The sequence below is a fragment of the Equus quagga genome, chromosome 20 (assembly GCF_021613505.1).
Source record: "Equus quagga isolate Etosha38 chromosome 20, UCLA_HA_Equagga_1.0, whole genome shotgun sequence".
Taxonomy (NCBI): Eukaryota; Metazoa; Chordata; class Mammalia; order Perissodactyla; family Equidae; genus Equus; species Equus quagga.
This window is the reverse complement of record NC_060286.1, coordinates 33311311-33329116: the sequence shown is the minus strand read 5'-3', so window position 1 is coordinate 33329116 and position 17806 is coordinate 33311311. Positions and strand designations below refer to the sequence as shown.

The following is a 17806-nucleotide window of genomic DNA, read 5'->3' as shown; positions in this document are numbered from 1 at the left end:
GTTTTGGTTTTTGCTATTTGTTTATTTTTATGGTAAAATATACATTACACAAAATTTAGCCCTTTAAGCATTTTTAAGTTCACAGTTCAGTGACATGAAGTATATTCCTCTGTTGTACCACCAGTTCCACCATCCATCTCCCTCCAGAACGTTTCCATCTTCCCAAAGTGAAATTCTGTACCCACTAAACAATAACTCTCCATTCTTCCTTCTTCCAGCCCCTGGACACTACGTTCTGTCCTTACAAATTGACTGCTCCAGGTACCTCCAATATGTGGAATCAGACAGTATTTGTCCTTTTGCGACTGGCTTATTTCACTTAACATAATGTCTTCAAGTTTTGTCTATGTTGTGGCATGGATCAGTGTTTCGTTCCTTTTTATGGCTGAATAATATTCCATTTTATGAATATAGCACGTTTTGTTTATCCACTTATCAGACTATTTGGGTTGATAGACATTTGATTTTTTTTCACTTTTTGGCTATTAGGAATAATGCTATTATGAAGATCTGTATACAAGCTTTTGTGTAGAAATATGCTTTCAATTTTCTTGGGTATATACCCAGGAGTCTAATTGCTGGGTCATGTGGTAACTCTGTTTAACATTTTGAGAAGCTGCCAAACTGAGGCTGTACCATTTTACACTCCCACCAGCAATGTAGGATTATTTTTCCACATCTTCACCAACACTTATTCTTGTCTGTCTGTATTTTGTTATCCTACTAGGTGAGAAATTGTATCTCATTGCAGTTTTCATTTGAATTTCCCTAGTGACTAATGATGTTAAATGTCTTTCTATGTGTTTATTGGCCATTTGTATACCTTCTTTAGAGATGTCTATTCAAATCCTTTGCCCATTTTTAAATTGAGTTAATTGTGTTTTTATTGTTGAGTTGTAAGAGTACTTTAAATATTCTGGATATAAGTCCCTTATTAGATATATGATTAGCATGTATTTTTTCTCGTTCTGTGAGTTATCTTTTCACTTTCTTGATGGGGCTTTCTAATTCTGATGAAGTCCAATATATCTAATTTTCCTTTTCTTGCTTGCACTTTTGGTGTCATACCTTAGAAACCATTGCCTAATCTGTGATCATGAAGATTTACTCCTGTGTTTTCTTCAGAGTGGTTTATAGTTTTCATACATATTTCATTTTTGGGGGCTCATTTTGTCAGGCATTCATAAGATAGTGAGGCTACCAATTGTATCAGAAATAAAGCTGAAATTCAGTAACTTAATAGGCAAGGGAGATATACCCTCAGAAAAACAGTCTTCCCAAAAAATGCTCAAGTAGCACTTTACAGATTAGCAGGTAAATTTGGAGATTGGAGTAAACTTGGAGACATCTGATTAGGTCTAGCCAGAGTGGGAAAAACACTGATTGTCTCCCAGATGAGAGTGAGACTGTTATTTTGTTTGTTTTTATCATTGACAAGATTCTTGACTGTCTAGCTTAAAACCAGTCTCTTCCAGCCTTCAAGTCTCTGATATGATTTTAAACCACAAGCTTTCTAAAGGGTTCTGATATGACGTCAGAAAGCATGGTTTCTTGGCCCTCAAATTGTGTCCCTGATGCTCACCAGCAGAAGCAGGTTTCATGGGTGTCCAGTCTCCTCTATTGGTCCTTCCTTGTTCAAGGACATGGAGAGACCACAAAATTCTGGTTCTGTTTCCCCAGATTTTCACCACTATGTTTATTGTTCTCTATTCTGTCAATAAAACTTTTCTTCAGTTTCTGTTGGTATCAAGGTTAATCGTTGCGGTTTACTTGTCTGAATCATTTGTTGAGACAGCGCTTAGGAAGCTGACAATCAGGCCTCATGTGATCGTGAAATAAACAGAAGTGACTATGAGTATTATTAGGAGGGATTGGAGAGTAGAGCATGATGCAGAGCAGTTCCAGTATTCCAGAGAGCTCCCTCATGCCACTTTCCTGTCAATACACCTGCTGTGCAGTCTTCCACTGTATGACTAAACTACAATTTGTTTATCCATTCTACTGCTCCTGGGTATTTGAATTGTTCCATTTGGGGCCTGTTATAAATAAAGCGGCTATGAGCATTTTTGTGTAAGTCTTTGGCTGGACAGAGCTTTCATTGCTGTTTGGTATATACTTAGGGACAGAATTGCTGTATCGTGAAGTAAATGTTTGTTTAGCTTTTTATGGAAAAAAACGCTAAGTGCCAACATGTTTTCAAATTGATTGTAGCAATGTATCGTCCTACCAGCAACATGAAGGAATTCTGTTTGTTCACCAACACTTAGTATTGTTAGTCTTTTAAATAGTGAGCCATTATGGTGAGTTTGTAATGGTATCTCACTGAAGATTTAGTTTGTGTGAGTAATAATATTGAGCACGATTTCATATGTTCACTGGCCATTTTTATATTCTTTTTTGTAAATTGTCTCTTCAAGTCTTTTTTTATCATTTTGATCAGATTAATTTTTTCTTATTGATTTTTATGAATTTTTAATGTATTATGGATGAGTCCTTTTTTAGAAATGTGACTTGCAAATGTCTTTTCCCAATCAGTGGCTTGTCTTTTTTGTTCTTTCCCCAGTGTCTTTTGATGAAAAAAAGATTGACTTTTAAAAGTTCAATTTATTAATCTTTTATGTTTAGTACTTCTTGCTTCTTGTATCCTGTTTAAGAACTCTTTGCTATCCCAAACTTGTGAAGATGTTCTCCTGTTTTCTTCTAGCAGATTGTTTTAGATTTCCTATATAAGCCTATGTAAAATTTCTAATTTTGTGTGCGATATGAGGTGAGGATCATTTTTTTCCCCAGATGGCTGTCAGGTTCTCTACTCTGACCTTGAGTTGGATATTCAAGGTCATAAGCTTTTTTTTACTTGTAAGCTCTCCAATACATCTGTAAAAGTCATACCACCCCACAATCTTTGTAAAAACTGTGGTTATCATTGTATCAAGTACAGCCACCCCATTTACACCTAAATTCTTTCCCTCCACAAACACGCTCCATCCCATGCTAGTACCAATAATAATTGGAGTAATTGTGATGCCTTTGCTTACTATGGCTTGCCACTGTCACAATATCTATAACTATGAGGTAATCTGTGCATTCCTTAGACATGTGAGCAGCTCGGTCCCAGAATCCCACCTTGATATTCTGTTTTCTAGGGAAATTTCTGGTAAAAATTCTATATCAGTAGTGATCCTGGCAGGAAACATCATTCCACTCAGGGGTTTCACGTGAAGAACATTTATAAGGGGACGATTTGCAGAGGGGCAGACAAAGTTAAAAGAACCAACAAGGAGGGGCCGCCCTGTGGCCGAGTGGTTAAGTTCACGCTTTCCACTGCGGCAGCCCAGGGTTCAGATCCTGGGCGTGGACATGGCACGGCTCGTCAGGCCACGTTGAGGTGGTGTCCCATATGCCACAACTAGAAGGACCTGCAACTAAGATATACAACTATGTACCAGGGGGGATTTGGGGAGATAAAGCATAAAAAAAAAAAAGAAAAGAGAAAAAAAAAGAACCAACAAGGATATTAAAATATCAGGAGCAAGGGAAGAAAGCCATTACAGTGCCTTTGATTAAAGGGGTAAGGCAAATAAATAGATAATAGATAGATAGATCTCCAGATAGATAGGTAGATAGTTAGATAGATAGATACACAGACAGATAGGCAGACTTCTCTCTCCTTCCCTCGTTCTTATCTCCTGCTAGTGCCTTTCACTGGCCAAACCCAATCAGATGCCAGCTGGAAACAGAGCACAAGTATTGCAGTTCACAGGGGTCAGTTTTCCAGTGCACCAAACAGAAAAAAGAAAGTCTGAGAATGGATCTGGAGGAATGAGCAAATCGAGAATAAACAGCACATATTGTGAAATGAAAATCAAAATAGACTAAGCAAGATTACTTTGGAAACAGTAAAAATAACACCTAAGAAAACTAAATTGTCAATATAAATGATAAACTATTACAAATTGTAAACTATGGAAACACATCCAGATACAGAATGAATAAATAAGTAGAAAGAATCTAAAGTGATAAATACAGATGCTGAAAATTGAGAAACTCCAAGTTGGAGGAATTTCCAGTTGAACAGAGGCATTGGCTCGCTTTCTCTATTTTGCCAACACTTCCTGGTACATAGCAGCCCTCTGATGTGAATGGATGAATGGATAGATACTGGAAATAGGAGGAACAAAGGAAATCAAAATTGATAATAAGACACTAATTTTTTAAACTGAAAGCAAAACAACCCAATAATAATAGCAAAAACACTGTTCTGAATTATTTGAAATAGAAAATGTTAACTTTAAAGGCACAAAAATTGAATCAGCCGTGCATTTTCCAGCTGCAACAATGAACATCACATATTCTTCTACAGACCTTCAGGGAAGAATAGTACTACCTGAGAATTTGGAAACAACTTATCGAGTAATTCTTTTGCAAAGCCAACACAAGAATGTTGTAAACACTGTATTTCATTAAATCTGAGACTCACTGGTTGTAAGATGCTATTAACACACAGAATAGCTCTTCCAATTAAACTTAACACAGTGTTTTAAAGTGATCCTGGCGATGCGTGGATTACTGTGACATTGTTTCCCTCGCCTCCAGTTGCACTGCCTGGGGTGTGCTAAGGCAGTCATTTTGCGTGTATCTCAGCAGTAAAACTTACGCCATTTCATCTGCTTGTGAGTTTCTCCCTTTCCTAGGTCCTATAAAATACTTAGTGGTTGTTCTACAAGAAAATGGGGAATCACAGTAACTCTTCCAGTGACCTTTGCTTTATTGATAAATACATGCCCTGCTTTGTTTTCCTCTCTTGCTGCACCCACAATAACTTTGTTTCAATGTCAAATTGTAATGTCGCATTTTTTAAGTCATTTTAAGCAGCAGTAAAACTCAACGTGTGTTACTCCAGTGATTCAGGAAACTCAAAAGTGATGATAATGTAAAGAGCTGAGACAAAGTGTACGCGTGAGTAGTCAGTTGACCACTATGGCATCAGTGCCACCTGGTGGACACCGTAAGACATATCAATTATAAAATACATTTCAATTTCCAAGGCGTTAAAAAGTGAAAAAAAAGTGTTTATAGATGAAATATGCCATTGGACGTTAGCAATTGTAATGATTAGTTTTGTGTGTCAACTTGACTGGGCCAAGGGATGCCCAGACCAAATGCTGTTTCTGGGTGTGTCTGTGAGGGCGTTTCTGGATGCGTTTAGCGTTTGAGTCAGTGGACCCAGTAAAGTAGACTGCCCTCCCCGATATGGGTGGGCATCATCCAGTCCATGAAGGGCCTAAATAGAACAAAAAGGTGGAGGAAAGAGGGGTTCACCCCTATTGCTGCCTGTCTGCCTGCTGAACTGGGACATCGGTCTTCTCCTGCCCTTGGACTGGGACTTGCACCCGTGACCCCCCAATTCTCAGGCCTTTAGCTTCCAACTGAGTTTCACCATCGGCTCCCCTGGTTCTTGGGCCTTTGGTTCTCTAGCTTACAGACAGCAGATCATAGAAGTTCTCAGCATCTGTAATTGTATGGGCTAATTCCTCATGATAAATCTCTCTATATGTATTTATCTTATTGGCTCGTGCAGGGTGATGGTGGTGGAAGTGGTGAGAAGTGGTTGGGTTCTATAGATATTTGGAGGCCAGAGTCTATAGGATTTGCTGACGGATTAGATGTGTGAGAGGAAGAGAGGAATTAAGAACCACACCAAGGTTTTTGGGCTGAGCAGCAGGAATCATGCAGCTGCCCTTGCTGGAGATGAGGAGGGCTGAGGATGGAGGTTTGTGTGTGGACTACGAGTCTAGTTTGGAATGAGTTGAGCTTGAGATGCCCGATGGACATGGCTCAGGAGCTGTCAGTAGGCAGGTATATAAATCAGGAGTTTAGGGAAGAGAATAAGATGGGAGGTTTAAATATGGGAATCATCCACATAAAGATGGATTTAAAATCCTAAAACTGGGCAGGATCTCCAGAGACAGAGAAGAGACCTAAGAATTGAGTGCTGGGGCGCTCCAAACGTTTAAGGGATCAAGGACAGGAGAATGGAGCAGGAGAGACTGGCTGAGCTAGGGAGGGTTGGTGGGGAGGAGTGTGGAAATCAGCCTGTCTCATCCCAGGACCTGAGCTTTTGCTGTGGCTCCATGCAGGAGGCGGCTCTCTCTTCCTCTGGATTGGTGTCTGTTGGCTGAATGAATGCTGCTGTAGTACCAGATTCCTGCCAGGGCCTCTCAACGTGTTGTCCTAAGGCTCGAGAGAAACACAGCACGCCAAATTCGGTTCCACGTGTTAATCCTAGCATAGCTAATGACCCAATGGTCTCCATTGATAATTCCCCTTCCCCTCCTGAGGGTTATTTTCTCCCTGCCTCCCACTTATTCAGGAATCTGATTTCCTGGTATTAGGAAAAGAAACCACTGCGAGGTGGAGCTAACCTCTTTTCCTCTAAACCTCTTAAACAGCCCCTCCCTCTGTTTTTCACCTACTTCAGTGAGCCGATTCTATAACCAAACGGAGCCTAGAAAAGACTTTCCAGGGATGTAACAAAGACTAACCCGTATTTTACTAATTCCGGAGTCTCAGAGCCCTACTCCCGCGTGTTAGTTTAATTGAGGGAGTTTTTACAAGGTAGAGTATTGAGTTCCCTAGTTGTACCACATCAATATTAAGAGACTTCTGTTTCTTTCCTGATAGGGTTAGAACAATATAGTAAAATCGGATCCATTTCTGATAAAATTTTCACATTATACTATGACCACATGGGATTCATACATAAACTGACTCCAGACCGTTTTGAAGCTGGTGGGTCACTTGCGGCCTTTGGAAATTTTAGAGGTATTTTTGGCCAGGTCAGTGATCTAAGGTGTTGAAACGGTTTGCCTTGTTTTAAGAATAGATGCCGCAAGGGAGAATGGATTGGTGGTTACCATGGGGTAAGCGGGGCGGGGAGGGCAAAAGGGGTGATTAGGCTCCCCTGGGAGGGGATGCACTATAATTCGTTTTTGGGTGGTGAACATGATGTAACCTACACAGAATTGGGAATATATTATAATGTACCTCCGAAAGCTATATAAGGTTATAATCCAATGTTACTGCAATTAAAAATAAATAAATAAATAAGAATAGATGCCACATTCTATACACAGAATAATGGGAAAATGGGGAGGTTCTCTCCTTGGGACAGAGTCTTATCAACATACTTTGCTCTGTTTAACTAAAAGAAAAGCCTCCATATACCGGGGAACATCTCTCAAATCCTCTTTCAAGTCGCATACAGGGTTATAGAAATTTAACTCCACCCAGGATATCTTCACAGGAATATCTTCACAGAAAACGCCACCACATAGTCTAAGCTGGATCCATTACTCCCAAGCCGGGTTCTTCCTGGGCTTCATTCTCTACCTCCCAAGCCTGACCTTGAAGAAACTTGAGTTCTATTTTCCCACTGGTTTACGTTTCTTCTTTATCTTGACCCTGCCCTCTGTTTCTTCCTCTCCTAATGCTCACATAGGAAGTTGTTATCATTTTTCACAGATGACACTACATACAGATTTTTCTAGTAATTATAATGCATGCTGTGCCACTTGTGAAGGTATATATGCCTAAGAACTCATCACTGGGCACACAGTCGTGAAAATGAACTCTCTTCAATATATCAGCAAAGAATCAAACAGAGTTTTTAACTGAGATTTAATAAAATGAGCCCGTTGGGCCTAAAGGAAACAGAATAAAGCACAGCTCTAGTGTTGACTGATTGTTCCAAATCACCAGGCCGAGACTGCAGTTGAGAGGGTGGTGTAGACAGTGAGGTGGGAACGTCCTTGTAACAATAAGATGCCGCCACGTGACTCCCTGTGTACTTGCCAGTCTGTGGTGTAGGCTCTGCATAGACACAACCAAATGACATGAGTGGGACGGTGGAACTAACCAAGAAATAGTTAACTCAGTTTTTCACTAACTCCACAATATGTACAAAATGTCCTGGTTGTCTTATGTGAAAGTTTAAATTATTAAAATCAAAAGCCAGTGGGGTTTTTATTCTCAGGACGAATTCAAGGAACTCACACTCACGATTACACCTCCAGCCCCCGAACAAAGCGTGCATGCATCCTCTTGGGATCCAAATAATCACTAGCCTTTATTTGGCTCTGAGTATGTGCCGGGCACTGTGGGAGCTCCTAATCTTTATAACTATTGATCCTCATTTTGCTGATGAGGGAAGTGAGGCACAGCGAGGCTAAATGACTTACCCCAGATTACACCCCCCGCTGGTTAGTTGCTGGCATCAGGCACCTGTCCAGACCGCAGGTTCCAGGGCCTGTGCTTTCGTCCCTACGTCACCCTTCAGTGGACTTGCACACACTTTCCATAGGATATTCTTGCCACTCCCCGGCTAGAATGTCATACAGAATTCTAAAGCATTTGCAGCCTTTTCAGAGTCCTTAAGCCATCTGTTCAGTCCCACATTTATTCTCCTTGCATCTGTGTTCCACTCTCTCCCCTTCTCAGTGGGTTCCCAATTTAACAGACTAAAAGGCATGACAGAAAATGGGTCTCGAAAGCACCTTTTGATGGCTGCGCCCCACCCAGTCTGCACTACCACCCATCATCATGTCACAGCAACAAGGTCAACACCAATATGCCCTTTGGTGCTGGTCCCCACCTCTCTTCTCACCCTTAAAAGTTCCCAAAGCTGGAAAGGATCAGGATCGGAGAAGGGTGTGTTGAAAAGAAGACCTGTGGGTCAGAAATCCGGGCCAAAGATGCCCGTGTTGACTGTGAGGGAAAGCCTTGCGAACCGGAGGAAAGGAGAGGGTGCATGCCTCCGGAGCTGGGAGCTCAGTGGCTGTGCAGTCACTAGCATGAGACCGGGAGCAGGAGCTTTCAGTGGAGAGCAGTATGTTGCAGCCCCTTTCTTAAGTATAACTCCAAGAACCATGTTCTAAAATCTGCACCTCCGGATGCCTCCCACACACACGCTGGAAGACACTCCAGTCTCCACACGCCCTTAATCTCTGCCTTCTACAACGCCACAGGAGTCTTAAATGGAATCTTACTGCTCAGCATCCCTTTTCCTCCTCAACAGAAAAATGTATTTTCCCTTGCACCCACGTGGACATTCAAACAGAACATGTTGAACTATTACTCCTATTGATAAGCAAAACACTGTTGTTTCAATGTGAAGTGGAAACAGATCTGATATATGCCTTTTGTCATAGCTGAAATATAAAATAGTTTAAGTACGATATTTTCTTTTTCCCTATTCCAGGCTCCTGATATGGGCTTTGAGACTGCCCTTGCTCCACAGCATATCACCTTAAATGAAATGATCTTTTATGCGTATGTACCCGCTAATGAGCCTAAGGACAGTATACACACCAAGCAATTCAACAACATTCACTTTGGAAAAGAGATCCACTCCAGGTGGTTACTATCTGCCTCCCGTTTGTTTAGATTGTGCACTGGTTTCTAGATTCTAAATTTTGAGCCTACGTTTTGGGTAATTTTGGGGCTCAAATAGAGTAAGTCTTTTCTTGATTCCTCATAAGGTCAAATAACATTTATAGCCTACAAGGTGCCTTGCATGATGCCCCAATTTTGGAAACATGGGCCAGTTACATCAGCACCAACAGGCCAAGCTATAGAAATGTATGTTTGTCATCTTGAGTATCAAAGACGTTCTGGGCTACACTGGGTACTGTCTATCCACAGAGTTCATGCACATGGCAATTCTTGTTTATCCCAAAGACAAACACCTCTAACACCGTGGAGGCCATCTTGCATGATATTCTGCATGGCAGGGTATGCAGAATTCCCAGGAATGCTTACTTCTAAGATATCGGCAAAAGCCAATGACCCTTAAAGCTTTATGATCTTCAGGGCCTAAAACATCTCTTTGAAGGACAATATGAAGTCTACACCCTGCCCCCCGAATCTAACAGCCAGAAAGGGCACCATTTCAGATTACCAGAAGCTCACCCTACTGCAAATGTGGTGGGCCCTATTCCACCAGGTTGAAATCTGTATATCGTATGTTTTGGGCTGTCGATACATATCTTGTCCCATAGCCAACAACTCCACGCACCATGGGGCGCTCACTGGGAGGTGGAGAGGAAGACTGGGATCAGACATAATATCACAAAGTCCAAAGTCAGCGGTAGGTCAAAGGCAGATATCTAGGTCGTCAGGGGGTGAAGCAGGGTGAGCCCTTCAGTTGTCTCTTCCACAATAGTTATTTAACACCTACTACACACAGGGCACTATGGTAGGTGCTGGTGGGGCGGTGAAGAAGACAGTCAAGCCCATGCACTCCATGACCTTGCACACGGTTATGTCATTACAGTTGACGTAAGTCTACCCCAGAGGAGTGTATAGCATTGACAGAGTATTTTCCTGGGGGTTGAGCCTTCGTTTGGAGGATCTTGGAAGGTTTCTCAGAGGAAGGGATGTTTAAGATGTGATTGGAAGAATGAGGATGAAGGGAGGGGGTTATGGGGGGGAAGGTTCCAGACCTGGGGAACAGTGTGGGAAAGGCCCCCAGGCCGAAAGGAGCAGGATGTGTGTTTGAGAAAACCAGAGTGACTTCAGTGTCGTGAACAAAGGAGAAAAGTCTTTGAGCGAGTGGAGACAGGTCAGGGAGGGCCATTTCAGTACCAGTAAGAAATTTGGACGTTATTCCAAGAAAGGAGGAAGCATTGAAGACTTTTAATTAGATCAATAACTGGATTGATTTGTGTGTAATTTTACTGAACAAGCTGGAGAGCTAACTTTGTTTTTCCTCCTACTGTCTCTTCAAATCCCTTCTGTGGACTTATTCCTCTCTACCCCCAGAGGATTATCAGCGAGTCCCGTAGCTTTTCTCTTAGAGAGTGACTAAACCTTTCCTTGGTTTAAAAAAGTTGAAGTCAGTCTAATGATCACATGACTCCATTCCTGTCCAGTGTTTTAAAAAAACTTCAAACTCTTCCCCAATTTAAATTTATTTCCCAGCCCATTTGGGCCTGATCAAGACCGGGGAGCCTGGAGGGTGGGGAGGTGGAGTATTTCTCATCCTTATGATTTTCTGGTTCATTTCCTCCTTCCTACATAGCTATAGTTCCCAGCTCTTCCGGAGTTTGGATGAAAGAAGGGAGGTGAGATAAAGGGACGAGAAGTCCTCCTGATGGAGACCTCTGATGGGGTCCTTCACAGGGGGCCAGGCCACTCCTCCAGCTGGTGACAACGAGGCCCATCACCTCTGGTCTCTGGAATCGTGTCGCTCTGTTGCAACCCTTCACCCTCTGGCAGTCCTTCTGAGTGTCTTTCCTTTCCTTTTCTTTCCTGCCTCTCGCCGACCCCTAACACTATGCCAGTCCCCTAAAGATGAGCATTGCCTTGAATTTCGTGTTAACATTTAAAATTTTTTTCTTTATAGCTTTAACATGTGCATATGTATCAAAACATATTCTTGAGTTTTGCCAAATGTATTATTTAGCCATGTATACTTTCTTCTGTGACTTGCCTTTTTCGTACAACATGATGCCTTTTAAATTACACCATATGCGTTTAAAATTACTCCGTATTGATGTCTCTATCTGTAGTTCGCTCACATGAATATGCCACAATTTATTTATTCTTCTGTGTTGTCTTGTAGTAGTTTTAAGCTTTTGCTTTTCATTTTTAAGTTTTTAATCTATCTAGAATTGAGGTTGTGTGTAGTATGAAGTGGGAATCTGATTTTTTTCTATCTTTTTTTTTCCTAAGCTTTTTGGTGAGGAAGATTGGCCCTGAGCTAACATCTGTTGCCAATCTTCCTCTTTTTTTTTTTCTCTCCCCAAAGCCCCAGTACATAGTTGTAGATCCTAGTTGTAGGTCATTGTAGTTCTTCTATGTGGGACGCCACCACAGCATGGCTTGATGAGCAGTGTGTAGGTGCAAGGCTGGGATCCAAACCAGCAAACCCCAGGCCACCAAAGCGGAGCGCATGAACTTAACCACTCTACCACGGGGCAGGCCCTTCTTTTTTTTATATGTATAGATAACCGATAGCCCGTACCAGTCCCTCCTTTCCCCACTGATCTTCAGTGTCTCATCATACGTCTTGGTTCCGTATATGCAATGGTCTGTTTCTGGTCTCTCTGCTATTTCATTGTAGTATTTGTCTTGCCCTTATCACGCTGACTAAATTTCTCTAGCTATAAAACTCATGTGAATAGCACCCCCTCCTGGTTTTTCTTGGTCTTTGTTTTTGCATCTAAATGGTAGGTTCAGCTTATCAAGTTCTATTAAGAAAAAAAACCCACAACAACCTGTTAATAGAAATTACCTCTTGCAGCCAAATTCTGCCTTATATCTGCAGTTAGATCTTGGGTGGAAATTTCTTCCTCTTCTCCTAGCAGTAAGATAACTCTACTTTGTTCTCTTAGAATTTTAGGCCGAGACAACTTCCTGACCCTCCTTAAGGGGTCGAGAGTTGTCATTTTATCCTTCTCTTGTCTGTAATGTGTCTTTGCCTGTGCCCCATGGATGAGTGGCACTGCTTTCTTTCTCCCAGGAGCTTAAAGCTCTTGTTTCATAAGAGAGAGAGGTGAAGGAGGGAGGGGGCCCAGCTTCAGTGCCAGCCGCCCCAACCCCAAATACTCCTCCCCAGTCACTGATCACCTCTTTTGAGGCCTGTGTACAAAGACGTTTAATGGCCAACCTCCTGGAGCTTGTGGCTTTTGCTTCCTATGAAAGAAGGTTCAGGGAAGTGGATGGTGCCTCATGCCTGTTTCCTCCCATCCTCCCATCCTCCGTGCTGCCTGCACCACCAGCAGGGGCTCTCTCTGGCCTGCTGACCTGCCCCAATCTTTCTCATGAGCCTCTGGAGAAGCCTGTGGGAAGAAACTTGCAAGCGAGTGCAGATGCCCCTTTGAAACATGCCTCAACATTCCAGACTCACATTCTTGGCCTTGGCAGTTTTTTACAATTTAGGTAATTCTTACTTGCTTGTGTTGGTGCCAGCACTGTGTTTCTCCCTCCTATGCTCTTCCATAAGTGAGACTGTTCTAGTGTTCACACTTTCCTTGCAACGGCTTGTTCCCCTGGATTTCAGGTTAGTTGGTTATCTTGTAACCTTAGTTCTCTGATGAGGTTAAGGAAAGTGATGACCTTTGTGTTATCTGTTTTGTTTTTTGTTGCATCTTTCTACTTTGAAAGCAAAATTGGAAGTCTTGTAATTGACTTTGCACAGCAATCTTAAATTTTCAAATTTGCTAGATTCTTTTTGTAAATTCCAGTGCTTTTTCTATATATTCTTTTGGGTTTTTCAAGTAGAGGTATTTTTCTTTTTTTCTTTCTTTCTTTTTTTGCTGAGGAAGATTATCTCTGAGCTAACATCTGTTGCCAATCTCCCTCCTTTTTTGCTTGAGGAAAATTCACCCTGAGCTAACATCTGTGCCAATCTACCTCCACTTAATATGTGGGTCACCATCACAGCATGGCTGACAAGTGGTGTATATCTGCACTAGGGATCCAAACCCATGAACCCAGGCCGCCAAAGTGGAGCACACTGAGCTTAACTACAACGCCAGGGGGCTGGCCTGAGGTATTTTTCTAAGTCAATAATCACATTACCCGCAAATAATTTGTTTTGTTTCATTCTTAACATTTCTTAGCATTTTACACCTTTTTCATGCTACAGCGTCTAGGCCCTCGTTTAAGAGAAATGAAGATAATGGGTGTCTTAGTCTGTTTGAGCTGCTATAACAAATTACTACAGACTGAGCGGCTTATAAACTATAGAAATACATTTCTCACAGTTCTGGAGATGGAAATCCAAGATCAGGTGCCAGCAGGGTCATGTTCTGGTGAAGGCTCTCTTCTGGGCTGCAGATTGCCAGCTGCTGCTTGGGTCCTCACATGTGGAAGGGGACAAGGATCTCTCTGGAGCCTCTTTCATAAGGGCACTAATCCCATTCATGAGAGCTCCACCCTCATGACAGAAATCGCCTACTGGAAGCTCCACCTAATGCCATCACCTTGGGCATTAGGTTATAACGCTTGAATTTGAGGAGGACACACACATGCAGACTATTCAGACCACAGACTATTCCTGTTGTTCTGACTTTGTTGTTTCTTTTTTTGTTGAGGTTAGCCCCGAACTAACATCTGCTGCCAATCCTCCTCTTTTTGTTGAGGAAGACTGGCCCTGAGCTCACATCTGTGCCCATCTTCCTCTACTTTATATGTGGGATGCCTGCCACAGCATGGCTTGACAAGTAGTGTGTAGGTCCGCACCTGGGATTTGAACCAGCGAACCGTGGGCCACCAAAACGGAACGTGCGCACTTAACTGCTGTGCCACCAGGCCGGCCCCTAGTTCCCGACTTTTAAAAGAATGGTTTAAATATTTCACCATCACGTATTATCCTTTCTATAGTTTTTTAAAATCTTTTTTCATTTATCGGAAATATCTTTTTTTCAGTTTGAGGTGTTTTATTTTTGATTTTCAATTAAATATTTCTTCTATATCTAATGTACTTATCTATAGAATTTTTTCCTTTAACCGTTTATTTAGTGTGAATTGTATTATGGATTTAATGTTGAGCCAACCTCCAATTCTTGGAATACACCTATCCTGGTCATTGTATATTATCTATAAATAATGCATAATTTTGCTAACAAGATTCTACCAGCCTCATAAATGATTTATTTTATTTTCTGGAACAGTTTAAGTTGGAGTTTTCTATTTCTTGAAAGTTTGATTTTTGAAATTGGTTGAAACTTTCTAAATGGCCTAGGACTAGGCCATTTATTATGCTCAATTCTTGTAAATATTCTATATGTGCTTGTGGAGAATACAATTTCCTGTTGTTGAGTGCAGTGTACATATTTATTTGTTAGATTAATCTTTTTAATTATGATGTTCTGATTTTCTGTATTCTTACTGATTTTTTTTTGTGCTTGACCTATCAATTATTGAGAGAGTCATGTTAAAATTTCCTGATATGATATTGGATTTGTCAATTTCTCATTGTTGTTCTGTCAGTTTTGCCTTATATATTTTGAGGCTGTTATTAGGTACATATAAGTTTAGAACTGTTACATCTTCCTGATGAGGTGAATATTGTATTGGTATTTGGTGACCTTTTTTATCTTTATAATGCTTTTTTTCGCATTCAGTGCTTTTCTTTTGTTGTAGTAAAATATGCATAACATAAAATTTACCATCTTAACCATTCTTAATATACAGTTCTGTGGCATCAAGTATATTCACATCGTTATGCAACCATCACCACCATCCATCGCTAGGACTTCTAGTCTTCCCCAGTTGAAACTCTGTACCCATGGAATGGTAACTCCCCATTCCGCCTCCCCTCAGCCCCTGACAACCACCATTCTACTTTCTGTCTCTACGATTTTAACTACTCTGGTTACCTTACGTAAGTAGAATCATACAACATTTGTCCGTTTGTGGCTGGCTTATTTCACTTAGCATAATGTCCTTAAGTTTTATCCAAGTTTTAGCATGTGACAGGATTTCCTTCATTTTTAAGACTAATAATATTCCACTGTATGCCTATACCACATTTTGCTTATCCATTCATCTATGAGGCACACCTGGGTTGCTTCTACCATTTGTCTGCTGTGAACACGGGTGTACAAATATCCCTTTGAGATCCTGCTTTCAGTTCTTTGGGGCATATACCCAGAAGTGGAACTATTGGATCATATGGTAATTCTCTGTCTAATATTTGGAGGAGTCTCCATACCGTTTTCCACAGCAGCGGCACCTTTTACATCCCCACCAACAATGCACAAGCGTTCCAGTTCCTCCATAGCCTGGCCACCACTTGTTACTTTATGTTTATTTTTTTGATAATATCCATCTTAATGGATGTGAGGTGGCCTCATTGTAGTTTTGATTTCCGTCAGTGATGTTGAGCGCCTTTTCATGTGCTATTGGCCATTTGTATATATTCCCTGGAGAAATGTCTATTCAAGACCTTTGCTCTTTTTCAATCAGATTGTTTGGTTTTTGTTGTGGAGTTACAGTGGTTTTTGGGGTGGGGGCGGTTTGGTCAGTATTCACGTGGTCCCACTACCCTTCTTTGTGTAATATTTACCTGGTAAATTCAATCCTTTTACTTCCACCTGCCTGATGTGTCTCTCATAAAAGACGAATATGGATTTTGTGGGGTTTTTTAGCCAATCTAACAATTTCTGTCTTTTAATTGGAGAGCTTGAGCCAATTATACTTATTATTTTTTACTCATATATTTGAATATATTCCTACCATCTTCTTTTGTACTTTCTATTTGTCCTGCTTTTTCTTTATTTCTTTTTTGCTAACTCTCTTTGCTTGACTCACTTTGAGGTTCTTTTTTCTCCTCACTTCAATTTTTTTTCTTTTGCTAGATTGGGACTTTTATGCTCTTTTTATTATTATTATTATCATTGTATCAGAGATTTTCACGTGTTAACTTAAAGTCTAAAATTAATTGATATTTTTATCCCTTTCCCATTGCATATGTAGCCTCAAACCCTAGGTTTCTGGTCTGTCTCCACTCTTTATATTTCTCAGGATGAGTCCAGTTTTGTTTCCTATGTCCTTCAAACCTCAGAAGACGTAGGGCAACTTATGAAACAGTCCCCTCAAAGCCCTTCCTGGATTATCGTGAGGAGAGGCACTTTCTTCTTCTCCATGTGGGGTGGCATGGAGGTGAGAGCCGAAATGCGCAGCACACCGTTACTACTGCCTTCTTTGAACTCATGAACTCTCATTTATCTTAAGTGATTTAGCTTTCTTTTCAAATGCAGCTCTGGCTGTGATGTGGAGAGTGAATTGGAGGGTAACAATTGTGGTTGCATTCAGATCAGTTAGAAGGCTTTGGCAGTAGTCTAGGCTAAAACTGGTGTTTTGGTCTAAAGTGTTGATAGTAAAAATGGAGAGGAATGGATGGCCTTGAGAGAGATTTGGGAGATATACTCGACAGGAGGAGGGGCCAGAGCACTTTCCACTCCTTTGCTCCATTGCCTGGCTCTTTGCCTGATAAAGTACATCTGTGCTTGTCTTCTGTGTCCTGCACCCAGCTACCTCTTGCCTTATCACCATCATGGGATCTGAGGTTCTCATATTGTGCTTAGAAAGACAGGCACCTGAGGAAAACAGACTGTGGGTGAGGGATCAGGCAATGTGGAGATGGCAAATGGTAGGCTTTGAATTCAAAAGAGAGTTTGAGGAATAAGAGTCAGGCACTAAGCTTAGGTGATGGAAAAGGAGGGATTCAGAACTTTAGCAAGGAATCTGGACCATGGGGGCTAAAGCTTCGTATAATCCCAACAACAGGATAAGGCACCCCCTATGATGAGATGTTGGGTCTGAATCAAAATCTTTTCCACAGTAGGAATTGATTCTATACCTTCAGGTAAAAAACAAAAAATGTATCTGCTTGATAATAGCGGAAGTATACTCATTCCACAAATGGTCAAGTATTGAGAAGGAACGTCTCTCATTCCATAGCAAGGTCAGTTGTTCCTAAGAATCTTCACAAAATCCTAAAAGTGACAACTTAATGTCAATATTCCTACTAAATTGCTCAGAAGAAAAGCATCATCAACATTTACACAGAGCTTTTCGTAAAGCTATTCATTAATTCAATGAATATTTATTGAGTGCCTATTACCTGTTGAGTCTGATGCTGTGACTGGGAATATAGCGGCAAGACAGACAATGTCCTTGCCCACATGAAGGTGACATTCTAATGAACAGAGACAGATGATAAACAGATAAGCAAAAAACAAAATAATTTTAGATCTAATACATGCTGTGAAGAAAGTAAATATGGTGACAGAGGGAA

The 17806-nt window shown here is 41.1% G+C and overlaps 1 protein-coding gene across 1 annotated transcript in view; it reads left to right on the top strand.

The window, feature by feature from the left end:
- The window catches only part of CATSPERB (cation channel sperm associated auxiliary subunit beta), a 132647-nt gene that overhangs the window by 83688 nt on the left and 31153 nt on the right, over window positions 1-17806 (top strand). Inside the window, exons 16-17 of the mRNA XM_046647891.1 lie at window positions 6682-6836; window positions 9257-9411. Of these exons, the coding sequence (XP_046503847.1) occupies window positions 6682-6836; window positions 9257-9411 (310 nt within the window). The remainder of the gene's footprint in view (window positions 1-6681; window positions 6837-9256; window positions 9412-17806) is intronic.